The sequence below is a fragment of the Opisthocomus hoazin genome, chromosome 5, assembly GCF_030867145.1.
Source record: "Opisthocomus hoazin isolate bOpiHoa1 chromosome 5, bOpiHoa1.hap1, whole genome shotgun sequence".
NCBI classification, from domain to species: Eukaryota; Metazoa; Chordata; class Aves; order Opisthocomiformes; family Opisthocomidae; genus Opisthocomus; species Opisthocomus hoazin.
Window position 1 is genome coordinate 74,979,266 of NC_134418.1, and position 24,328 is coordinate 75,003,593.

Consider the following 24,328-nt stretch of genomic DNA (forward strand, 5'->3'; position numbering starts at 1 on the left):
CAATATTGATTTTTATTTAGCCAAGAGTATTCTTCTAGGTTTCTTGTCTGTAGGTATGGAGGACACTTTCCAAAAGTTATCCCACTTTACTTGTCTTCATTTTTTAAATTTTTTTAAACTTTGTTATTTCAAGGACTAGGAATCACTATTTTAGAACAAAGCAATTGTACTGTTACAGTAGTAAAAACTTGCAAAGCCCGTTGAGAACAGTTTTGCATATATTGTGTTTCAGTACATTTTTAAAACCTTGTTCATTCTTTCCCTTTGCTACCGATGTTATTTCAGCTCAAACATAACAAGAACAAGAATGTTAGGAAACAGTCAATCAACCTTTTTTTTTTTTTTTTTTTTGTATTAAACCCGTAAAGTTCTATTTCTACCTTAAAGCCATAACTACAACTTAGATTTTGGGCTATGAGGATCCTTTCAGGGAGGGTGGTATCGCATTGGATACCTTTACAGCCCCTCTGAAGGAACGTGGACTCTGAAGTCCAATTAAATGTTTTCCGGGGAAATATATAGTTAGCCTTATAGTTGAGGGGCTGTAGAAATAAAGATTTCTCATATTCTTTCTGTATACTGTTTTGTTGTGTGGCTTATTTGCACAGAATTAAACTTGGCTTTTGGATAGCCTACTCAAAATACTTTTTTTCCTCATAATATTGCATTATAATTGGTTTCAGTATTATTCGAACCATTGACGGCAAGGTTCTTCACAAGTACAAACATCCAGCTGCAGTGTTTGGCTGTGACTGGAGTCAAAACAACAAGTAAGTAAAAATTAACCCACGGAATTAATAATATTTACTATTTAAATTGATTACTAATACAGTAACTCAAAGCTATTTAGAATGTGATATTTACTGTGAATTAGAGTGCTGAAATTGTTTCTGTTCCACAGTAGGATATGTCTGTAGCAGCTGTGTATTCTCAGTAGTGTATTTCATTGTGTTGTGGAACACAATGGGTATGTTAATGTGTTGAGTAGGACAAGGACTACTTAACTTTCAAAAGAGGCTCTTTTCATACTGATGGGAGAAAAAAAAATCTCTAGCTGAGTATATAATGGGGAAACAAAAAGCAGACATTCAATAACAGGAAAGGTGGGTTTAGATTGGCTTCCTTTTAATGACTGATAAATTTAAGATATAGCAGGCAACTAAATACACTGTGATACCTGTTAATTTTTCAGATAGTTCCTAATAATGCTGTGAGAAGTTTTTGTCAAAAGCCAATTATACAGTAATTCAATCTATTAATAGTTGTGTTGGGTGCTTGGTCAGACTGTAGTGCAAATTCCCTGTTGCAGCTAACGGATCTTTATCAGTTTTTTTCTGATTTAGTGTATTTAATTGGGTTATCAATAATTACAGCATAAAGAGGCAAAGGAGAAGCAAAAATAAGCTGTTTTTTAAAGTAAACTGCAAAATATGCGTCATATTTATTTTTAAACTAAAAAACGTAAATACTTCTCATGATCTCAGTGACTGAGGGTTTTACTATTTTTATTTTGCAGAGATATGATAGCTACTGGTTGTGAGGATAAAAATGTTCGTGTTTACTACTTGGCAACCAGCTCAGATCAGCCACTGAAAGTTTTTACAGGCCATACTGCAAAGGTGTTTCATGTACGGTGGTCTCCCCTGAGAGAAGGAATCCTCTGCAGTGGCTCTGATGATGGGTGTGTATTTCTGAACCATTAGAAGACTTAAAACCTCAAGCTGGACTAATAGAGGAACTTAAGATCTTTAGTTGTTCTGGTGTTGGCACCTTCAAAAACTCTGTGAAGAATATAATAACCTAAATGTTCAGGTTCAGGCTGTAGCTTTGCTGTTAGCTTAATATAGTATTTGGGCAGCAGGATAATTATCTAAAATTGTCACAACAGCTCTAGCAAGGCAAATTTCCAAATGCTTTCCCAACAGTAGAGTCAGTGACTGATATCTGTTACTCCCAGGAATGATACAAGGAAGATACCACATGCTTACATTATGTCTAAAGATATGGGTGCAAGACCTGCTCTTATTTGATGTCTTTCAAAAGTATAATTAAGTAGAATCTGTGGAGATTTTTAATGGGTGCTAGGTACTTCTGTTTTGGTAGTTTTGATGGCATTTTCTGAGGGAGAGCACATCAGTCTATGGAAAGCAGGAGGAAGGATTTTTCTGTGATTCTAAGCCACTTCCCTGCAGAGTATACAAAACGTTTCTGTAAAGGATCACAAGTTTGGAGTATTGGCTTCTATTGCTTTCCCCAATAGCATGTGTTAGATGTCTATGCTTTCAGAAAAATCAGTTAGTTCATAGTGTAACGATTCATGAAAGAAACCAACTTGACAACAAACTTTTTATGTGTAAATCGAAGATTTACACAAGAAGCAAGAAGTAGTGAATCCAAAATTCTGTCATAGTGTCATTATGATATATTCTGATTTTATTAGCAACAATGGCTATGTAATAAGTCTGGATTACAGAGGGACTTCCAGAATACAGTCACACTTTCACTTTGAGGGAAGGGAGATAATATGTATGTATTGTATATGTAATATATTGTTGAATAATTTAGTCCCAAGTAACACAGAAAGTAAGCAGTCTCTTGTGTTTATTGTACTTGGTAACACTCCGGTTCATAGTCAAACTTGGAACTATTTCAGATGACCTGTTAAGTGGCTAGTCTTACAAACCGTATGCCAGGGTCACACATGAGCACATATTGCTGTAGGATAATATATATGTAAACATATAAAATGGCCTTCTAACTTGTGTATTCTACTTTGTGATGCGAAGCCTAGCAAATGGCCCCGTTGCAGCACTGGAGAGACTGTAATAGGTGCCTCTGCTGCCATCGGTCAGCTTTGGTAACATATTTGATTTGTAATAAAATTTAGCCAGAATTAAAATGATCTTTTCAAGAAACTGAATTTTTAACTTCTTAATTCTGTAGTCTGCTCAATTTGCTGTACCCAGTGATAGCAACTACTGAAAATAAAAGGAAATGCTGGAAACTTACAGGGTTTAAAGGGAACTAAAAAATAGTGAGAAAGCTGGTATGAATTCCTCCTCATTACTTGTGTAATTGTGGTGGGAGTTTCACAATTGAAGATAGTGTGGTGTCCACTTCTGCCATGTGATAAATGCCACATTCAAAGGAGAGAAGATAATAGAACAGACTATTTCAGTTGGAAGGGACCTACAACATCACCTAGTCCAACTGCCTGACCATTTCAGGGCTGACCAAAAGTTAAAGCATGTTTTGAAGGGCATCGTCCAAATGCCTCTTAAACACCGACAGGCTTGGGGCATCGACCACCTCTCTAGGAAGCCTATTCCAGGGTTTGACCACCCTCTTGGTAAAAAAATGCTTCCTAATGTCAAGTCTAGACCTCCCTGACGCAGCTTTGAACTGTTCACACGCGTCCTGTCACTTGATCCCAGGGAGAAGAGCTCAGCACCTCCCTCTCCACGTCCCCTCCTCAGGAAGCTGCCGAGAGCAATGAGGTCTCCCCTCAGCCTCCTTTTCTTCAAACCAGACAAGCCCAAAGCCCTTAGCTGCTCCTCACAGGACATGTCTTCCAGCCCTTGCACCACCTTTGTTGCCCTCCTCTGGACACATTCCAGGACCTTCACATCTTTCTTGAATTGTGGGGCCCAGAACTGCCCACAGCACTCCAGGTGAGGCCGCACCAATGCTGAACACAGCGGGACAATCCCCTCTTTGGACCAGCAGGTTGTGCTGTTTTTGATGCGCCCTGGGATGGGGTTTGCGCTCCTGGCTGCCAGGGACCATTGCTGACTCGTATTGAGCCTGCTGCTGGCCAGCACCCGCAGGTCCCTCTCTGCAGAGCTACTCTCCAGCCACTCCTCTCCCCAGTTATACCTGTGCCTGGCATTACTCCATCCCAGGTGCGGAATTCATTTCTTGGACTTGTTAAACTTCATCCTATTAATCATAGCCCAATGGTCCAATCTGTTTAGATCCCCCTGCAAGGTCTCTTATCCCTCGAGAGAGTCAGCAGCACCTCTCAGTTTGGTATCATCACCAAATTGCTAGTGATTCATTTAAGTCCTGCATCTAGATCATTGATAAATATATTGAACAGAACTGGCCCCAGAATTGAACCCTGAGGAACACTACTGCTGACAAGTTGCCAGCCAGATATAGCCCCATCACTACACCCCTTTGAGCCCTGCCCTTCAGCCAGTTCTTCACCCAGTGCACCATGAACCTACTCATCCCACTGTTGAAGAACCTGTCTAGAGGGATGCTGTGAGGGACAGTATCAAAAACCTTACTGAAATCCAGAAAAACATCTACCACCTTCCCTTCATCCACTAGGTGGGTGACCTTGTCATAGAAGGATATCAAATTAGTTAAACAGGGCTTTCCCTTTGTGAACCCATGTTGACTCTGCCTGATGATCGCATTATTCTTTAAGTGCTTTTCAACATTACCCCGTATGATCCTCTCCGTAGTTTTTCCAGGAACTGAAGTTAGTCTAACAGATCTGTAGTTTCCTAGGGCTGTTAAGCCTTAGGGAAGAAAGATCTTAGTTTTGCTTTCTTTTTCTTTCATTTTTTTTCCCCTTGAGAGTCCTAACAGACAAATTTGTTACACAAACTTCTTTTCTCTCACTGATACTATGATTCTATGATGATTCTGATTCTATGCATGTAAGATAATGGTGTGTGTGAGATTTTGAAAGACCATGCAGTGGATGGAATAGTTTCTTGCTGTGGTGAACTGCCCCATCTTAAACATGAAGGGCATTGGCTCCAACCTGTCCTATTACAACTTCTAGAAACGTATTGCAGATAAATATGCTGATAAATTTGAAGCTTGAATATTGCTGAAGTAGAGAGATAATCATATTTCAGTAGGTGATTTGATGGACATGGGTCTTTTTTATCCTGTTTCAGTACTGTTCGAATATGGGATTATACACAGGATGCTTGTATAAATATCCTTAGTGGACATACAGCTCCAGTACGGGGGCTGATGTGGAATCCTGAAATTCCTTACCTTCTAATATCCGGCAGCTGGGACTACACAATTCGAGTCTGGGACACAAGAGATGGAACATGTTTGGACACAGTTTGTGATCATGGTGCAGATGTGTATGGTAATATTTTAAAATTTTGTTTTATTTCTGTATTGAAATGAATTTTTGAATATTTTTATTTTATAAAATAATTTACTCAAACTGATTATTAGTTAAATGTAATTATTTGACTACATTTTTAAATGCCCTCTCTACTAGGATTAACATGTCATCCTAGTCGTCCATTTACTATGGCATCTTGCTCTCGTGACTCCACTGTGAGACTCTGGTCACTAACACCTCTTATAAACCCTCTACAAATAAATATCTTAGCAGACAGATGTTGGGACGAGATTATTGGTAATACAGGTAAGTAAATTGTATATACCATTGTTTTAATTTCCTGTCTGTTACTACACTTTTTTCTTGGATTGTTTTTTTTTTTATTTTCATGTATTAATCTTTGTGTGTGTTAGATCGTGCTGTGGAATCTGGTGCTCCTCCTTTGCTGTGTGGTAAAGTTTCCAGGGATATTAAACAAGAAGTGGAAAAATTGACAGGAAATCCTCAAGGAAAAAAGCTAAGATGGTTTTCAGAATGTTTTTCAGTAAGTATTCTGCAAACTGAAGGATGTTGTCAGTATTCATGCCTTTCTCTTCTGAAGTCAGTCTCCAAAACTGAAATGTCTTTCTCCTCTACCATTTTTTTTCTTGCTTTCTTAAAAGGAGCTCAGAAAATATGCAGAAATCAGTTCTCTCTCTTAACAGTTCTGCATATAAAAATGTCCGTGACTGACTTGTTTGTCAGTTGTGAACACCAATTTTTCACAAAGTGAGAAGTGGAAACAAATGAAGTTGGATAATCATTTTCCATGGGAAAAGTTTGATTTGACAAGAATTTTCTACTGGAGAAAATGAAAGGATGTTTTTTATCAAACTACATTGGAGTTTTTAATTTTAATCCATCGAAGAGACACTGTCGTTACAGATGAGGTTTAAAATGCCCAAGTGCCAAACCTGCTGTATTACTTTCTAGGAGCTGTAGATCTGGATGACCCATGCCCCAGTATCCATCTATTGCCTTTGCTCCACTGCACAGTAATATTTCCTATAAAGCACTGCAGCCTCTCTGAATTAAAAGTATAAACTACTGGGTCCTTCTGAGTGCTTGTCTGCATAGGAGCTGAACTTCAGGTAGAATAAGGACAAAAATGACCTGGAATTACAGTTTGTGTCAAGCACTGTTGTAATTAAAGTCAATACACTGGTCTAGAAGGACCTAGTTCATCCAAAACTTTTGTTTGGATTTCTAGCTAAATTGAAGTGTATTATTTAGAAATGCTGAAATAATCTTCACCTAGAAGTCTTGACATTTCCTGTCTTATTTAAAATATATATTTTATGGAGTTCCTTGTTTTACATAAGTTATACAGTTTGATGTCCCATGTTGATTCGATAGTGAAACTGTTACAAGAATATTCAAATTTTCCAAGAACAAAAGCTTTTTTTGATCAGCTTTGTTCAGTGCTTTTTGACTCCAGAAAATAAAGTATTCTCCTTAAACTATGAGGAGTCAAGTAAGAGTTTTAAGGGACTGAATAAAAGAGGAATATTTATTTTTTTTTTTCTAGTAGGATCTTCTGCTTTTTACCAGCTCAGAAGTAATTGGACTTCTAAACTTGTGATTCTGTTATTCTTAGAAAAGCTCCTTCAGGTCAAATTTTAATTTTTAATTTTTTTTTTTAAGCTTTTAATTACCCTCTTCTAGAACTTATTGAATGCTAAACCATTGTCCTAGTTGCACGGAAGGATTGATTCAAATCTGAGACCAGTAAAAATGCTTAAAGTTTATTTTAAAACAAAATCACCTTCATGGCCTGCAAGATTTTGTGCATATACAGTTATACCATATGTGTCTACTTTAAGATTTAATATTAAGATAGTAAACTGGATTGTGGCAGTCGAGCCTTGAAGTTATTTTTTACCTGGCTCATGCCTTTGCTTTACACAAAAAGGGGCAACGAGTACCGGGGTAGCTCCTGCACCCCAGCAGCTGAATGTTGTTTTATGCCAGCAGTAGTCACCAGATAGCTTGCATTCCTTTGGGAGCAAAAGGGGAAGCTCTCATGGTGAGCCTTCAACTATATCCACGTGTAACCAAATAGTTGCGTTCACGGACCTTGCTGTATCTTCAAGCCTTCAAGAAGACAAAAAGAGTTGTAGTATCTTGATCTAATTCCTGTCTTCATAATAAAGCTTCTAATATTGAAATGGTCTGAAATTGTGTTTCTTGGAACTGATTGACAAATGTATTTCAATGTTTTTATAAGTTTAATTTATCTCTTGAACATTACTGTGATACAACCCTTTTCTTCCCTAACAATTTTAGCCTCCGGGAGGCAGCAAAAATTTGTGGGATTTGGTTGCTGTAATAAAAGGACAGGATGATAGTTTGCTTCCACAAAACTACTGCAAAGGAATTATGCATATGAAACATCTGGTTAGATTTAGAATGGTAAGTGAAGCATAAATGGCATGTGAAAATGGTTGTTAATCCATATAGCTTTGCACTCTTAAAAATAGCATTTAATACTTTACGAAAGGGTTACCATTTATTTCATGTCCAAAGACATTTGTGCAATATCAGTTCTCTGTGCAATACTAGTCTGTTAGAACAATAGCATCTAGCTAAGTCTGCCTGACTTCATGCGTACTCAGTGTTAAAATGCTGAGTTACAGTTATGAACTAGAAAAATAGTTTTCAAAATAACGAAAAGAAATTGCAAAACAGGCATTACTACAGCTTGAGCTTTGAAGTGAGTTCATCTTCCCTGCTATATGTATGGTACTTTTGTACTATTTTGTTGTATAGACACTAAATTTGTAGTTATGTTGAGATGCAGGGACAGGGGAATTAATCTCTGAAAGTGGTGGAGAGTCAGCAGAAACATGCTCTGTAGCTGTCTGGAAGAAGGAGTGGAAAAGCAAGAACCTGTCATTAACAGCGATGTGCAGCTGAAGAATGACTGCGATGTAACTGTCAAATTCAAGTACTAGGCCACAAACTTATTAGTAGCTGTATATATGAATATGCAACCAGACATAGGATTTGTGCAGAATATGGGGATACATGGTTCTGTCGGGTACTTCTTAGGGATACTAAAGAATCCCATACTGTAACGGCTGGGTTGGAAGCAGAGGAAAGGTACCTACTGGTATGGATCAGGAAACACTTAACTCCCCACTGCCACCCCCAGGGCTGAATACCTGCCAGCTGTCACCGGTTGTCTGTGGTTGCAGACTGTCTCTTTTGCAAAATCCCAGGCTCTTTAAGAGTGTTCTACACACCTTAGGACTTAAGTGATGGAAGTGTTTTATTGGTGATGTTAACTGTGATAATAGCAGCTGCTTTTGTACACTACAAAGCTGGGAGTGTGTGTCTCCATCCGTGTCGTGTGTCCAAAAACCAGTTTTCTCAGCCAGTTAGCCTGAGAAGAAGAAATTCATTCTTGACTCATGCAGTGCAAGCAGTCTGTTTATCCCTGCAACGTGATTTCATGCATTTATAACTCAGGTGACCTAGAATAACTACAGTAATTATTGATCATTCTGTGGATCTGGATTATGTGTTCACATTAAATAAAAGCATTTTGTCCCCTTTTTGCTGACTCAGAGTCTTGCTTGAGAGCCTTAGGAGAAAGTAGGGGTAGGGTGATGCTGGCTGACTGTGTATGGCTGCTAATAGCATTTTTTTTCCTTTGGAAACTGGATAATGGCATTGCAGCACCTAGACATTTCAGAATGAAGTAGGGACCTAGAGCAAGTGTATTTTTCTGTTACTAGCAAACAGGGGATACATTGGAGACTTCAGCATGAAAATGAAAAAAAAAAAAGATAGAGGTGCCAAGTAAAAAAGTAACATAGTTTGTTTTAAAAAAACAGATCCTTTGCCTTTCTCAGCAGCTGCCATTGGTCTACAATGCACTTTTCTTTGGTGAAGAATGTTCAAAGTTCATCCTCTGTCCTCCCATCTGTGGTACTGTAGAGCCATGAATAGCCAAACACCGTCTCGCATTGATGGTACAGAGTTAAACTGACAGTTCTGCAGATGTGAAGCTCCTTTTGCTTTTTTTTTTTTTTTATGTGAAATGTGATCTTGTTGCAACTTGTTTCTCAAACTCTGCCAGATGAAGAAATTTAGTCTTATCTCTTCAGCTAATATAAAAACTGCAGTGATTTGGAATGCAAGTCATTTATTAGTTATAAGGTTAATGGGGGTATGACAGATCAGAACACAGGTTGAGCCTGCTGTCTTTATTCTTTCTTTATTTGGGTATCATTGGAATGGTAATAAGTACAATTTCTGGCTCTGGATGGTTTATATTCAAATATTTTTTTTAAATTTCAAAAATACCATGATTTTTATGTTGGGTATCTGGGTGAATTACTATTACAAATGAGAAAATTGGTGAGAATAAAAAAATGTATAAAAAAGAGATTAAAGGAAGATAATGGAAGAAAATGTATGTGTGCAACCAAACACTAAAACAGTTACTTTAACAATATAAATAGTCCACAATAATCTCATTGGAAGCTCTTCTAATTAGTTCACTGTAGTCTCATTGGAAGCTCTTGCAATTAGTCTTTTCTCAAAAAGGATTTTTGTCTTAAATTATAGCCTTTATATTCCATTGTAGTGTTTGACACTAGTACATTCTTAAGAAAACTTGTTTTCATCATAGACAACTGTACTTTCTTTTTTAACTTTTTAAACCTTTTTCCCCCCTCCCTCAGTCCAAGGCACAAGAACTGACAACAGTAAAAATGTCCAAGTTCGGAGGTGGTATTGGTGCACCAAGCAAAGAAGAGAGGCTTAAAGAAGCTGCAGAAATACATTTAAGACTAGGACAAATTCAGCGATATTGTGAACTAATGGTAGAACTTGGAGAGGTAAAATATCAGAACGTTATTCAAGAACAATAAAATATGAAAGTTTCTGAAAACCAGCTACCCTGGCAAAGATGGGGTAGCAACAAAATGTGTCACAAGTCCAGAAAGGAGTAATCTTACTCCAGTTATATTATTTTGACATATGCAGTCTAATGCATAGCTCATTCCTTATTTAACCTCTTGACAAATTTATTTTTAATGGAAGAAACATGAAACGAGTTAAAAATACAGCTATTTCTCAAAATGTGACGAGCTCAGAGCAAACTGGTCTATTTGAAGATGTCCCTGCTCACCCCAGGGGAGTTGGGCTAGATGAACTCTAAAGGTCCCTTGCAACCCGAAGCATTCTATGATCCTATGAAGATAAAATGATCAGGTTAAATGTATTGCTGCTTTCTTCTAGTGGGACAAAGCTCTCTCAGTTGCACCTGGTGTATCGATGAAATATTGGAGGAAGTTAATGCAAAGGTAAGGTAATAAAAATATGGATCCTGTCAAGTTGCTCTCTGTCAAATAAAAATAGGATGCTGAATTGTCGCTTCTGTCCGTAAAAGGACATAGACAAGTAGGAAGGATGGATGCTAATATCAGTTGTACTTGGCTTTTGTTACAGCATTCAAGTGATGTTACTTTTTATTCAGAGAGCTTTCGGGTGGAACTGTGGAGGATTTGAATAATTTTGAATATGGGAATCAAGTTAAATGGTTGAGCATAGATTGCAAGTTTAACTGGAAATGCTGTAGCTGTCTGGAAAGACAGATGGGTTTCAGTGAACTTTATATGGCTTCATCTAACACCTATATCATAGAGATAAGTTTAGTGATCAATTACATATGTAGATTTTCTTGTTCATTTATTCATTTGTTTAATTAGGAGAGCCGATCAGTTAATTCAGGAAGAAAATGATGATGTCATCCCATACTGTATAGCTGTTGGAGATGTGAAGAAACTAATTTCCTTCTTTACTTCAAGAGGCCAGCTTAAAGAGGCACTGCTTGTTGCACAGGTATTATTATGTACAACAGTGTGGGAGATGTATGTATGTGTATGTTATGTATTTAGCTATTCATTTCTAACTCTGAAGATGACAAGCCTATGTAAAAGGCTAGCTCTGTTGACCTTTGCAAAATGGCTAAATAATACCTTACTCTTTTGTATTGTATTGACCAATTTTTATGCAGAAATCATAAAAAGGTATCTCATATTTACAGATTTTAAGCCTGATTCTTCTGAATTGTAATCAAATGCCAATAATGAAAACTGATGTATTTGATTTTGGTTGAAGTAGAAAATTAACCTGATTTTCAGCAGTCAGTATTGCCCTTAACATCTAAGATATGTCAGATTTCTCTTGTATTTTTACTGAGGTCTTGGTTATACTACTTGCTATAGAATCTCTGGGTGAAACTGCTCAGTTGCAGTAATAATCCATATAGGAAATCAAACTTAAATTAATGCAGAAAACAGTACAAGATATTACCAAAAGCACCTATGTCCATTCTGCTTCCTGAAGTAAACACAGTTAAAGGGCACACAAAACATGCGAGACTGATACTTTGTTTCACTCTTTCTCACCATTCCTTTATTCTTTTGGAGTAACTTCTGCATACTTAATATAGTTTGTTAGATAAACTGTCAAGATTTGTCCCTGGTACATTCTCTCATGCCTGCCAGTCCTTGAACGTTCAATTGCCTCAGAGTTAAGAACTTCAATAATGCACGTGAATTTGTCCGTTAGAAATTGTCTATCTGTATGTTGTTGTTCTTCTAATAGTAGCTGAACAGTGCACAGAATGGAACTTTGAGGCATGCTTAAATTTTAAAATTATAATGTTTGAACCTTAAAGCTTTAGAAAGATCTTAATTTTTCTTGTAAGAGAGACATTGCAGGGGTTGCTTTTTTACAATTCATAGAATAGTCTTTGTCTCAAAGATTTAATCAGATAATATTAAGCAAGAAAATACCAGGACTTTCTTTGCCTTTTAACCGAGCCATGAGTTTTAATGTTGTTATCCCAGCTACACCTGAAAGCACATGAAAGAATTTCCTTTTAACCTACACTGATCTCTGCTCATTGAACATTAGAAATAATTTATTGCCAGACATGAAAAAGGTTCAGCTTAGACCACTCTATAAACCTTTTCAGATTTGCTGATATACCTACTGAGAAGTATCTACTGAGTATACCTACTGAGAAGTTCATCCTTCACTCACAGCCATTTACTCCTTGGGGTGTAAAAATCAAGGTTGCAGCCCTCACTGTCTGTTTTAAGCGTATTCAGATGCTGGAAAAATCCTGTACAAATGCATAGGAAGGAAGAGGTCTTTTGCTTCTGTGGAATTTCTTGTATGGCTGGATAAAACTAGGCTAAGATTTAGCTATGAATAAGTTCATTGGTTTAAACATTTTCTGTGTTATAACTGGGCTTTAGGAGATTTTTTATAGCTCTTAGATCATTTTTTTGTTGAAAAATCATATTTCGTATTCGGTTTTGATTTGTGCATTAATTAATCCTTTTTTTTTTTTTTTTATTCCATTCTAGGCAGCTTGTGAGGGAAATATACAGATGCCATCACTCTCCACAACAAGTGGATCTTCAAATTCTGGTGGAAACAATACAGATGATTATAATGAGTAAGTTGTTCTAGTTTATATCTAAAGCCTCATTTTAGTGCAGAATGTAAAGCCATCAAGGGAGATAAACCTTAGTCGTTTAATCTGGCATCAGCAATGTAGAATTCGACAACAAAATACTACATCTTCTAATACTTAGTTGGCAGAGTTACTAACTAACTGATGCTACACTGAATAATTGTCCCATTGTGCCTCCTTCTGGAACCAAGGGGATTTTTCATATGTGTATATTACAGTTATAATTGCATTTGCTTTATATTTAAGGTGCATTCCTATGCACTTAAATACATTTAAATATGTAGCATATTAACTTAAAGCTTTTGGTAAGTAGAGTAAGATTTAGCATTAACAAGTATCTGTGAGACCCTGTGTTTTATGCATCTCCTCCTCCTGAAGCTTCACTGTATATCAGCAGTGAAGTTTGTGACAATGTATACTAATGGCCATATTTTCATTGTATGTGCCTGTAAAACAAACCATGCATCTCTCCTTGCTTAGAACACTGCTCAAAAACCTTAATTACATTTTCTTACTACACATATAACTTGATGAGCAGCTCAGAGGCTGTTTCGTTACTTCATTTACATGTGCAGGTTTTGAGCAATTAGAGAGATATTTATGCAGAGTTCACAGGTACAGAATGAATATCCTTCTGTCAGTCTGAAGAGACATTTCCAGACTGATGTAGATTTTTGGGAAACTGACCCACCTGAATATGCACCAGCATAAGTAGCGGATGAAGCTCAAACTGATTGCATTTTGAAAGCTAATGGTGTCATTATCTGTAAGTCAAATATAGAAATTTTAAGGTGCAGAAGCAATGGGGTGACTTGTACATAAATTAAGAGCCAAAGAACTCCAGCCTTTAAGCGACCTTGCAGAATTCATGTTTTGTGCTTGCAGGCTCCTGCAGAAAGTCAGTAAAGAACTGGCAGAATGGTATTTCCAGGATGGCCATGCAGTGCTCGCAGCATGTTGCCATCTGGCTGTTGAAAATATAGAGGTAATTTTTTTTTTTCTTTTTTTTTACTCTTAGACTATGGAAAGGCCAACATGAGTTCCTTTTTACATGTCCATGTTAACTGTCTCTTAAAATGTGTGTACCACATTCTAAAATGTATTACTTATCCTTGGTATGTGCTTTCTATATATTTATAGAGAGTTTGATCCTTACAATATTGAAGTTAGCGAGACTCCCCTGCTTCTATTAAACTCAAAATTTCTTTCATGCACAGAAAGTAGTACGTTATTATTTAATTGTATTTTCATATATACAGTATCTTGTTTTATTAGAAAATATAAGGTACCTAAGTACCTTACATATATACATATACACATAAGTATTACTGTTTACTGTTTATGGTGACTCAAAAAACACATGCAGAACTGGCACTTCATTGTTCTACAAAAGATACAATCTCTGCCTTGAAGAATTTGCAGTCTAAATGGTTAAGTAAATAGGAAAAAAACCCTACCCCTCAATACAAAAATAGGGCTGACATGTAGGAAACATTTTATTAGACTTTCATTTTGCTTGTAGTCTTATAAATTGTTTATTTTCCTCATTCTCTCTGGATTTTGTTGTTGGTGACTCAATGTGTTCTTCCTCCTCTGTCCCCCAAAATGAGTAAAATTCCATCTTAATAAGCTGTTCAGAAAGAAAGCAATGATCAGTTAATACGTGTATTTCAAAATAGACATATTTCAAGTTTTTGTATAATCTCATAGTGTTTAATATTCTGCTATGCCTATCGGCAACTCCACTTGCCCAGAGAGGGTAAGAACAGGAGAGTCCTTCCTGGTTTGGGTTGTTTTTTCGTTTTTGTGGGATTTTTTGTTTGGTTTTTTTTTGAGTCTCCTTTCATGAAAATAGAGGGGAAGTATGTACTCTGAAAGCTAGTGTCCTTGCTTAAGACTAGAAGGAATTGCTATCATGCTTTTTAGGTATGATATTTATGTAATCTCTTTGGTTGAAAACAGGAAGATTTTGCTAAAGGAAACCTATTTGTTTATTTAAAAACTGATTAACACATGGTGCACAATTATTTAATCATTCAGGAGACCCAAATTATATATAAAGTTGCTTTAATTAATGCATATTTTGTCATTCTGTAAAAAGCAGTTTCATAAATGAATGTCATATGCTCAACATGGTGAATCCCCAAAGATGCTTATGTCCCTTAATGATATAACTTTTTCATTGAGCAAGCTTGCGATGGCAAACCTGATTCGTGGAAATGAACTGGAGTTGGCAATCAGTGTGGGTACTGTCTTAGGAGAAAGTGCAGCACAAGCAACACATTATGCCCTAGAATTACTAGCAAGAAAATGTATGACAGTAACAACATGGTAAGAATTTCTTAATCCAAAGAAGATTTTTTTTTTCCCTCCCCTCCCCCTTGACAAAATGATTAAGGTGTTTCATTCTGAAACTTCTACAGACACTGAGCCACCATGGGTAGGTAGAATAAGAATTGCTGTATTAGACCTTTGAAGCAAAGGGCATGCAAACGTTCTGCTTTAATCTCAAAATACGTTATGTATGCATTGTAAATGAGAGCAGTCTCGTCATCAAACAGAGTATGAAACCCGCTGGAAAAAAACTAGATATTCGGGCAATAGGTAGCATTGTAATTCCTAGCCTGTACTCAGTAAAAATGACATCTTCAGACAAAGTAGGGCTAGAATTGAACTATAAAGTCAAAAGGAACCGAAGCTTAAGTAGTATCTGTGAAGTGATTCTTAAGTACTTGCTTGAAAAATACGAAAACCTAAGAGGCTGAGGAATTATTTTACATTGGTATTGAGAATACAAAACAGCTGACAAGATTTAGGGATGAAACAGGATTACTGTTTAATTCTGCAGGAGTAGGTGATTTCTCTGTTGCGTGTAAGGGAAACTTTATCTCTGCTAAATTTTCTTTTCCTCCTTGGAGTGGTTTTATTTTGAAGGATACAGTTTTTGGTCTGTTTTTGTCTACCAACAAAAAGCAGAAAATCTCCCTAAGGTGTATTTGGCAGCTCTACAGGTGTTACGGAATTAACATTTCATAGAAAACATGTGCTTAAACAGATACTGCAATGAAGCATCAGTTTTTCTGTGACAGTTCGTATTTGCTTAAGCATCTAGAGGTAGTCTGAGCGAAACCTAGTGGAACTCCTCTCTACAGAGCATTTAGCCTGCCTTAGACAATGAAGCATTGTAGAAAAAGACAAAATAAGAAACGGATGACTTGGTGCCTTGGCTTTGCAATGATTTAGCATGTCTGCATTGCACCAGTTCTAACACGATTGTTTTGGCAACTCCATCTGCAGCTTTTAAAGTCTCTGAAGCTCTGTCTGATCTCCCTGCCTTGATGGTGATGATCAAATTTTATGTAGCCTCTGATAGGAAGCACTGGACGTGGCATTAAGAAAAACAATGTGCATTTTTTTTCCAGTTCCGTAACAAAAGTTTGTTCTGATCTCAGTGCTGTAACAAGTATTTATAATAGTAAGGCACTGACATGTATGTACATAAAACTTCTGCAAACTTATGGCATGTGTACACTGAAGTCTACATGTTATACGTTATAAAATCTTAAATTGGGATACTGCATATTGCCCAAGTATATGTCTGGATTTGTCAGTGGGTTTCATACGCTATCCAGAACACCCATTACAGCTACAACCTGCAATCCTGTCTTCTGGTTTGCAGCCATTACAGCATATTTTTCTGTCCTGTAGGGAAAGATCAGAGATTCCTGAATCTCCTCGTACTTTGTAATGAAGAGGTGCTGGCACAGCGTGGTACCCTTTGGTCCACTGCATGTGTAAGATCATGTATGGGGAAGCTGGAGTTCAAGGGCCTCTGATATTTGAAGGGCTCCCTTTTTGTTTTTACTGGTTGTTATCCTTGGGGATATCCATCAACTGGAAACATTTCATTGTAGAGACAGACTCAATTGTAGACACCTCAAGGAATACCAAAAGGACCTTGATGTGTTAGTAATGAAATCAGTTATTGGTGGAATGCTTTTTGGTTTTTGGTTGTTTTGGGGTTTTTTGTGTGGTTTGTTGTTTATTTTTTTTAAGTGCTCTAAAATATAAAATCAAAACAAAAAAAGGCAAACCTAAATATTAATGCCCTTCCTCATCTTTCCAAATCTACAGCCTTGGGAAAATGTGTGAGTGTTTAAGAACACCATTTTCATTTTATTTGTGCTTAGCACCACGTACTGTTAAAAGAAACCCTCTGCTATTCAGAAGGGTAGTGGTATTTTACTTGAGATACTGAATTCTGCATAGGCAGACTCAGCCACCTCAGTTTGTTCTTTATACTGACAGTGTTTTCAGTCTGATTCTTAAAAAAAGCATTCAAGGTAACGCAATTTGTAGGCCATTATATGAGGGCTTCTTTGGGTTCTTTAAAATAAACATTTGATTTCAGTTTTTTGGCTGAGCAATTTCTAGTCACTTTAAAAAATATTTAAATTGCCTATGAAGATGCGTACATGTGAATAACTGATCTTAAAAATAGTTTAAGAACTTGTGAAACATCCTATGTTATGAAAGAGCTTTTCTGTATCTTGGAAAGGTGGCTATTGCGTGGTAATCGTATAAAAGATTTTCCAAAGCCCTTTTGGCATCAGCTGCTTTAGGTTGTCAAAAGGCATTGGAAAGCTATTTTTTTGTTGTTAAAGTTGGTTAACCTGACCCTTAGATTTGCTGTTGTAGTTGAATTATTTTCTATTAGATTTTTCCTCTGTTTAGTAAGAATACAAAACAAAGATTTTTTCATTACTGTTTCAATGTCTTCCTTTTAGCTTTCCATCACTTGGATACAGGTATTTTGCTTGTTTTTAGAAAGAGAGATTTGACAAGTGTGTGACTTTACTAATGTTAAAAATAAGCTTAAACTACTTTAATTGTGGTGAATACTTGAAAGTGGGATGGAAAGCAGTTGCAAATATTGGACAGTAGCTTGCTCAAACATTTTTAAGCCAAGGAACACATTCTGAAAATCCAGAGGAAATCAGCAGGAGTTTTTGCCTTACACAGGGGCAAGTCAGTCTTGTGGGTCACAGCAGAAATCATGTCTGCATGAATAGAAGAGTCACAGAACAACCAGAATAATCAGTTATTAAAAGCTCAATAGATTCATTTTTTCAAAATAATTTCTTAATATTTACCTGTGTTCTTTCCAGCTGCTTGTTGCGGGGGACAATGAGGGGTAACAAATGGTAAAAATAAAGGAATATTTCAGAAATGTCAGTTTGGTAAAACATGATTTTCCTTTCAGAAGGATGAAAATATGTGTCACATTCTTTTCTTGCATAATCTCTCTTTTGTAATGTCACAGAAACGCTAGTCATTCTAGATGACGGAGAGGTGCTCTATGCTGATGTCATGGAGCTCTGGAAGCCTGGGAGGTTGAGGATGGTTTCATGACACGGGGCCCCTCTAACAGCTTTCCTTCTTTCGAATTGGTTAGGTCCTACGCTCCCTTCCCATCCCTGCTCACATATTCTGCCATCTCATTTTGAGGTGGTTCTGATCCTTGAGAATAGCACAGCTGTTTAATTCAACTAGCTAAAGCAACAGACAATTAACACTTCCCAAAAGAGGCAAATAAATTAAGCCTCACTTATTGCACTGAAATTGTCTTAGAGACTGAGGCTTATTGTGCTGTTCTCTGGAAATAGTACTTTTTTCAGTAAACTCTTTGTTAAAAAGGGAATGTAAAAGAGAAGACAGAGTTTCCTCCTATTACAAACCATCAAGAGTAACCCCATGTCATCTTTTGTTTGTGCAGGGATTTAGCAGCTGATCTTCTTATGATGATTCCTGATAATAAACTGCAGTTAGTAAAACTATGTGCTTTTTATCCTGGATGCGTAGCAGAAATAAATGACCTGCATCAAAAGGTACAATGAAAAAGAATTTACCTGAATGCTAACAAGAGGTTATGTGTTGATTTGTTTACTGATTTCAGAAAACTTAAGGACAAAAAAATCTGTAGGATGAATTTATCACTAACAGTCTCGTATGTTACATGTCCTTTTTTCCTCTTTTAGTCTTCATTGACTTTATTTTCAGTATTGCAGGAGAACAACTTTAGTTCTTTAATTCTGCTCTTTCCATGACACGGGTTACTGCCTGAAGTAGCTTATGATCTTCAGAACTACCTGTCAGTATGGTTTATAACCTCCTCATCACTGAAGTGCAGCCTAATCAAGTCTCAGCAGATCAGCTTTCTGTACTATCCTGAACGGTTTTACATCCTACACCTGTAATCTCCTTGAATCCTCCCTTTCCTCTTCAGCAGCAGAAGGGTCTGCTCCACTAACTCCCTTAATGTTCAGCTCAGACTGCACATCTCTTAAGAAGTAGCAAAAAGTTCACAAAAACATTAGCAATGGAAACCGGTGCTGCTTAAGTTAAAGTTATCGCACCTTCTCCTCCTGTGTTGTTCTCTGGTCTAGATGGCTTTCTTAATGCACGTTATATGCAGGTATGTCCTTCAGACAATGACTCTTCTGTCAGAGAGCTTCATTTTATTGATATGTGCAAACTTCAGTATTTCTCTGCATCTTAAGAGAATTGTTTGAACATGACAATAATTCTTTGGCAAAAATCTTTGTTTTCCAGTGTAATCTTCCTGATGTAGAAGAATGTATGCGATTGGCAGAGACAATTCGGGCAGATGGGGATATATTCGAAACTATGAAGTACTATCTGTTAAGCACAGAACCTGAAAATGCTCTCCCTATTGGCATTCAGTATGTGAAAGGTAGGCACTTGGGCGAAGAAACCTTTTAAAGCAGAAGTCACGTGTGTAGCTTGCCTCTTGAGATATTTTTGTTTCTGTTTTTCAACAGAACAACTTTGTGGCTCAGATTGGACTTTAGATTCAGTCTGTCCGTATCTTGATCTTCTAAGTTACATACGCACTGAACGATTAGTGTTGCATAAATGTAGTGAGTGAGTATATTTTCCTTACTTATACAAGTGGAAGTTTCATTAAAGGAAACTTTTGGAATTAAAAAAATACAGGCGCACACTGTTTCCTAAATTTTCAAGGTTTAGCAAAAAGAAAAAAGATATTTTACTGCTTCTTTCTCTGTGGGACATTTACAGTGGGTGAATTAATGTTGGTATTATTTGAAGAATCTCACTTTGATCAGCTCTGGTTTCAGTTTCCTGAAGAAAAAGAGCAGTGGTACCACACGTAATACGGGTCTTTATGTCAAAGTGTTAAGGAAACTGGAGCTGCCACTCTCAGAATTAACTCTCAAATAGTTGGATAGCTGTGGTTCACCATTACGACAGGTGGCTGAAGCTAGGCCTGGGTGCCTGCACAGAGGTACACGTGAAGAAAAGGAGTAAAAAGCTTAACTCATATCTGTGGCCTGGGGGGAAACTTGGCGAAACTGAAGTCTGCTCTAATACGTGGGGCAATTTTATTCAGAGTTTTATCACAGTAAAAGGTCTGAGTAACATTGTTTTTGTAACTTTACATGATTGTACTTAATAACTACGCGTTGTACATGCTATTTAAAATTTAATAATTGAGATCAATGTAAAGCAGATGGAGTCTGTTTTAACAATTACATCACACAGAAAGTAAGCATAATCAGCAAACGTAAATTCTCCACAAAAGATGGATGGATAAATTAGTGTTTTAAAATAATAGTTTGCATATGAATTTGTTCAGTATTTCTGCAAATGCTGGTTATTGTTCATGATTAAAACTTGTCCATTTATAGATTTCGGAATGAGTTGCTGATTTTGTGTGGTTACATCGGTGCTTTACTTGCTATCAGAAGACAATACAATAGCATTGTGCCTGCACTTTATGAGTATACAAGGTAATACTATGTTTTTGGTAAACTGAGAAATCTCAGTCCCAATTATGATGTATGCCATTCATTGTCCCCACTTCCCCCCACCCCCCTCCCACAAAAACAAAACAAAACAAAAAATCGGAGTTCCCAGTTCTGTTATAAAGTTACAAGAGTATAGCCATGCCTGCACACAGAACCTTCTTTACTTTCTTTATGCGTTATACACGTAGAAGTTTCTGAGCTAAGCAGCAAGTTGTGAATCCAGGATTTCAGTCAAACTCTTAGTTCTCTAAGAAAAACAATTTTTAGAAGTAGATAAGTATTCAGCATTACCTCCATGCATGATTGTGTTGAACAGTAACAGTCCTAATTTTGTAGCTGTGTAGACCATTTCACAAGACTTGCTCAGTAGCAACGAAGACAAGCTTTGAATTTACAGTGTGTAACTGAGTACTAGCTTGATTTCCACCAAGAAACCTGGCTTGACCTTCTGTTACTCAGTGAGCTAATATTCCCAGGCATTAATACACTTGACCTGGCCCACTTGATCTGACCTGGCCTGGTCCTGCCCACTTGGCCCAGCTCAACCCCAACCAGTCACCTGGCCAGGCCCTCCTGACTAGACTTGACTGACTTGAACCTGACCCTATTGACTTAACCTCACTCACTTCATGTGACCTGACTTCGCCCACATGATGCGACCGGACTTGGCTTGAGTTTACCCAACCCACTTGGCTTGACCAGACTGGGCTTGACCCAGCCCAGTCCAGCTTGGCCCAGCCCACTTGACCCTACTTGACCTGACCCACGTGATTTCACTTGGTACCCTTGACTTGACCTGACCCCATTTGTCCCATTTGGACTTGAACCAACCAACCTGGACTTGAAAGGACAAATATTAAGATCAATAAGATCTTTTTCTTATCTGGCAAATAAACTAGGCTTACCTAGAGCACTGCAGTAATCCTTCCTCAGAGTACAGCCGCCATTGTTTAGTCTTCCTGTCTGGTTTGGTAACGGTACTACTGCCCAGCTGACTACTTTCCATTTCTCCCTCACAATATGGGACTGTCAAATCCTTTTGGTTTTGTTACCTGAGTTGCTGGGTAGCAAGGCCAGCCCCAAGATGTCACTGGGTGCAAGCTGCGCTGGCATTGTTCTAGCTGTTACTGCTCCACTAGCTGCTCTGACTGACTGCTGTAGCTTTGCTAACAATTTCAGCTCATTTATCTCTTCATCAAGAATAAATGTTGCATATATGTTGTCCAGTCCTTTCACACCTTACTAGAATTGTGAGCTTTCCTACACCTACTGATATTTTGCCAGAATTGCCCACCAAGGATAATCAAACAACATGAATTTAACATGTCCTGGATCTGTGTGTTTGCCAGTTACCTTCAGCTCCTCTCCATTAGATGTCTCAACAGCGCTCCCTTCCTGTTAGCCATCCTCACCTCTGAAACTTGGTGAGAGGACAGGGAAAAGAGAAAGGGACTGGGGTTTCTTTTGTTGGGTTTTTTTTTCCCCTTTCTGAGCCACCAGACTTCTGTATGGAAAACAACAAGATGAAATACAAGCTTTTACAGAAGGGCTATTCTGATACGGAAATTAATATTAGACTAGTAACAGGCCAACTCAGTTTGTGATACTTTGGCTGTCGAGCTTTAAGTTTTCCTGCGATTTAAAGAACCACACAACAATACTGTCCTAATTTTTTTTCTCAGAATGCCCAATATTTTCAGGATTCATAGATTTTTAGATTCCAGCCCATCTTAAACTGGACACTTAAATACTTAAGGTGGACATTTTTAAGGCATCCCAACACAAATGGAAGTTTGCTGAATTAGGTCAGGTGATAACTGTCCCTTGTATTATATTTTGATAAATAAAAAATGTATTCACTGCGAGGGTTTTGAAATTGTTTTCCACGAGTAAGGAATCAGGTGAAACAAGGCTGTCCCAGAGCATATATTGAAACACGTTACTCTAACTGTATTTTAATCATATCTACTATATATAGGCAACATGAGCCCTTAATTTTTAGTAGAGTGGTCATTATTAAGAAATAAAAACACATACAGCCTTAAAATATAGAACAGCCTCAAAGAAGAAAAAAAACAGAGCTGATTAAAGGCAAGAAAGGTTGAACAGGAAGGTGTAAATAGGGATAATTAAAATCAAACTTCAGTGAAAAGGTATACTTTTATATGTAGCAATTTAGTATTTCTAAGGTTTAGTATTGTGATTATCATGAAGGATCAATTTATTTCCATAAAGTTATTTCCATACCCAATCAAAAATATGTTTATATTACTGCTAGTCTATCTTGCTTTTATTTTAAGAAAATATTCATTGTTAGAATTAATTTGGACTTCAATTATTTGCATTCCTTTTCAGTCAGCTTTTAAAAAGACGGGAAGTATCTGTACCTTTGAAAATTGAACAGCTTTCTGAGGAATTAGATGCATGGAGAGCTTGTACTCAATTAAACAAGTAGGTGGAAAAATATGAAATTACCATGAATGAGACCGTTAATATTTAAAGGTTTAGCCGTAAATACAGTACTTATTTCCTTTGTAAAATCTGAATACGAATGTAAAAAATAAGTACTTTGTGGCTCTTAATTTCTAACACGAGTCAAGATGTATAGTTGAAAAACAAACGTCTCTTGTTCACAGGCCTACCGATGAACTGCCCGGCACCCCGCCTTCTGAATCGCAGCGAGCGCTGTACTCAATGCTGGTATCCCGAATTCAAGAGGAGCCCCTGAAAGGAATGGTTGGGCCGGACTATGTCACTGGGTCCAACCTCCCCAGTCATTCCGATGGTCACATCTCCTGCCTGACAGGGCTAAGGATACAGGTATGGTTTCAGAGAGCTGAGGCGTTCTGTCTCACTGACAGCATGCGCTGGTTGTGAGATTGCCATAAATCTAACGTTGCTCACGTCATCTGCGAGCAAGAACATTTGCCCTGTTGTCACAGGGGCAGAAGTTAAAGAGGACAAGCGCTGAAATCTGCTATATAAAGAATTATTGTCCAATCAAATAATTGCCCAGTTTCCCAATCCAAAGCTTTTTAATTTCTGTGGGAAAGACCGACTTCCTTTGTCAGATGTTCTGACCAAAGTGCATCTAACCTATTGCCTACTACCTCACCACAGCTTGAATGAAAACCAGGAAATTACTTCTCTTCAACCACATGCTAACGTTATTCTGTTGTTAGTATTTATTATTAGGGAAATACATACTATAAAACTTGTAATTCATGATTAATTAAACCCAAGAAGACTAAATATTCAAATATATTTATTCATCACTCACATAGAGTTTTATGATCAAAACACACTGGTCCTTATAACACCTCTTTGGTATATGTTGTTATGTCCATAAAGGGAAAATTGACAGAGCCTGAAAACACTGCTGTCGGGCTCCTGTCTCCAGACAGCGCCTTGGTGCAAATTTACTCTCTTATACGAGGCTGAGTCTATTTCCGCTGCCCAGTGCAAGATGCCAGCCCAAGGAGTCACAGGGTGGTTCAGGGATTAAGAGGGACAGTTTTGCATCAGAAAATGGAAATTGCAAAATGCTAGCGGGATTTTTCAGGTAAAAAAAAATTCACAGCTGCATGCCATCAAGTCCAAAATACTTGGCTGCCAACACTTCCACGTTAGACCAGCGGTCTCTGGCTGTGGCTGTACTCTCAGCATTTGCTAACAGCCACGTAAAGCTGCCATTGCTATAATCCATCCAACAAGAATGGCAAATACGGCATCACCAGCTTGTCATCTACAATATCCTTGTTTCTGGATTAGTGAACATTAGGAGTCATTGCCTTAAGCGTACAGATCAGCTTACAAATCACTTAGTTAATACTAAGG

The 24,328-nt window shown here is 37.5% G+C and overlaps 1 protein-coding gene across 5 annotated transcripts in view; it reads left to right on the forward strand.

Moving 5' to 3' along the window:
- Positions 1-24,328, forward strand: part of WDR17 (WD repeat domain 17) — a 65,661-nt gene that overhangs the window by 38,447 nt on the left and 2,886 nt on the right. For 4 of the 5 annotated variants that reach the window (XM_075421769.1, XM_075421766.1, XM_075421767.1 and 1 more), the window contains exons 11-29: positions 684-770; positions 1,517-1,681; positions 4,917-5,119; positions 5,258-5,407; positions 5,515-5,645; positions 7,427-7,552; positions 9,832-9,987; positions 10,391-10,455; positions 10,861-10,993; positions 12,532-12,623; positions 13,527-13,626; positions 14,833-14,972; positions 17,429-17,449; positions 18,418-18,529; positions 19,254-19,395; positions 19,445-19,586; positions 20,372-20,473; positions 22,847-22,942; positions 23,128-23,311. In XM_075421769.1, coding sequence (XP_075277884.1) covers positions 684-770; positions 1,517-1,681; positions 4,917-5,119; positions 5,258-5,407; positions 5,515-5,645; positions 7,427-7,552; positions 9,832-9,987; positions 10,391-10,455; positions 10,861-10,993; positions 12,532-12,623; positions 13,527-13,626; positions 14,833-14,972; positions 17,429-17,449; positions 18,418-18,529; positions 19,254-19,395; positions 19,445-19,586; positions 20,372-20,473; positions 22,847-22,942; positions 23,128-23,311 — 2,347 coding nt within the window. The remainder of the gene's footprint in view (positions 1-683; positions 771-1,516; positions 1,682-4,916; positions 5,120-5,257; positions 5,408-5,514; positions 5,646-7,426; positions 7,553-9,831; positions 9,988-10,390; positions 10,456-10,860; positions 10,994-12,531; positions 12,624-13,526; positions 13,627-14,832; positions 14,973-17,428; positions 17,450-18,417; positions 18,530-19,253; positions 19,396-19,444; positions 19,587-20,371; positions 20,474-22,846; positions 22,943-23,127; positions 23,312-24,328) is intronic. The other variant, XM_075421768.1, reaches the window with a different exon arrangement.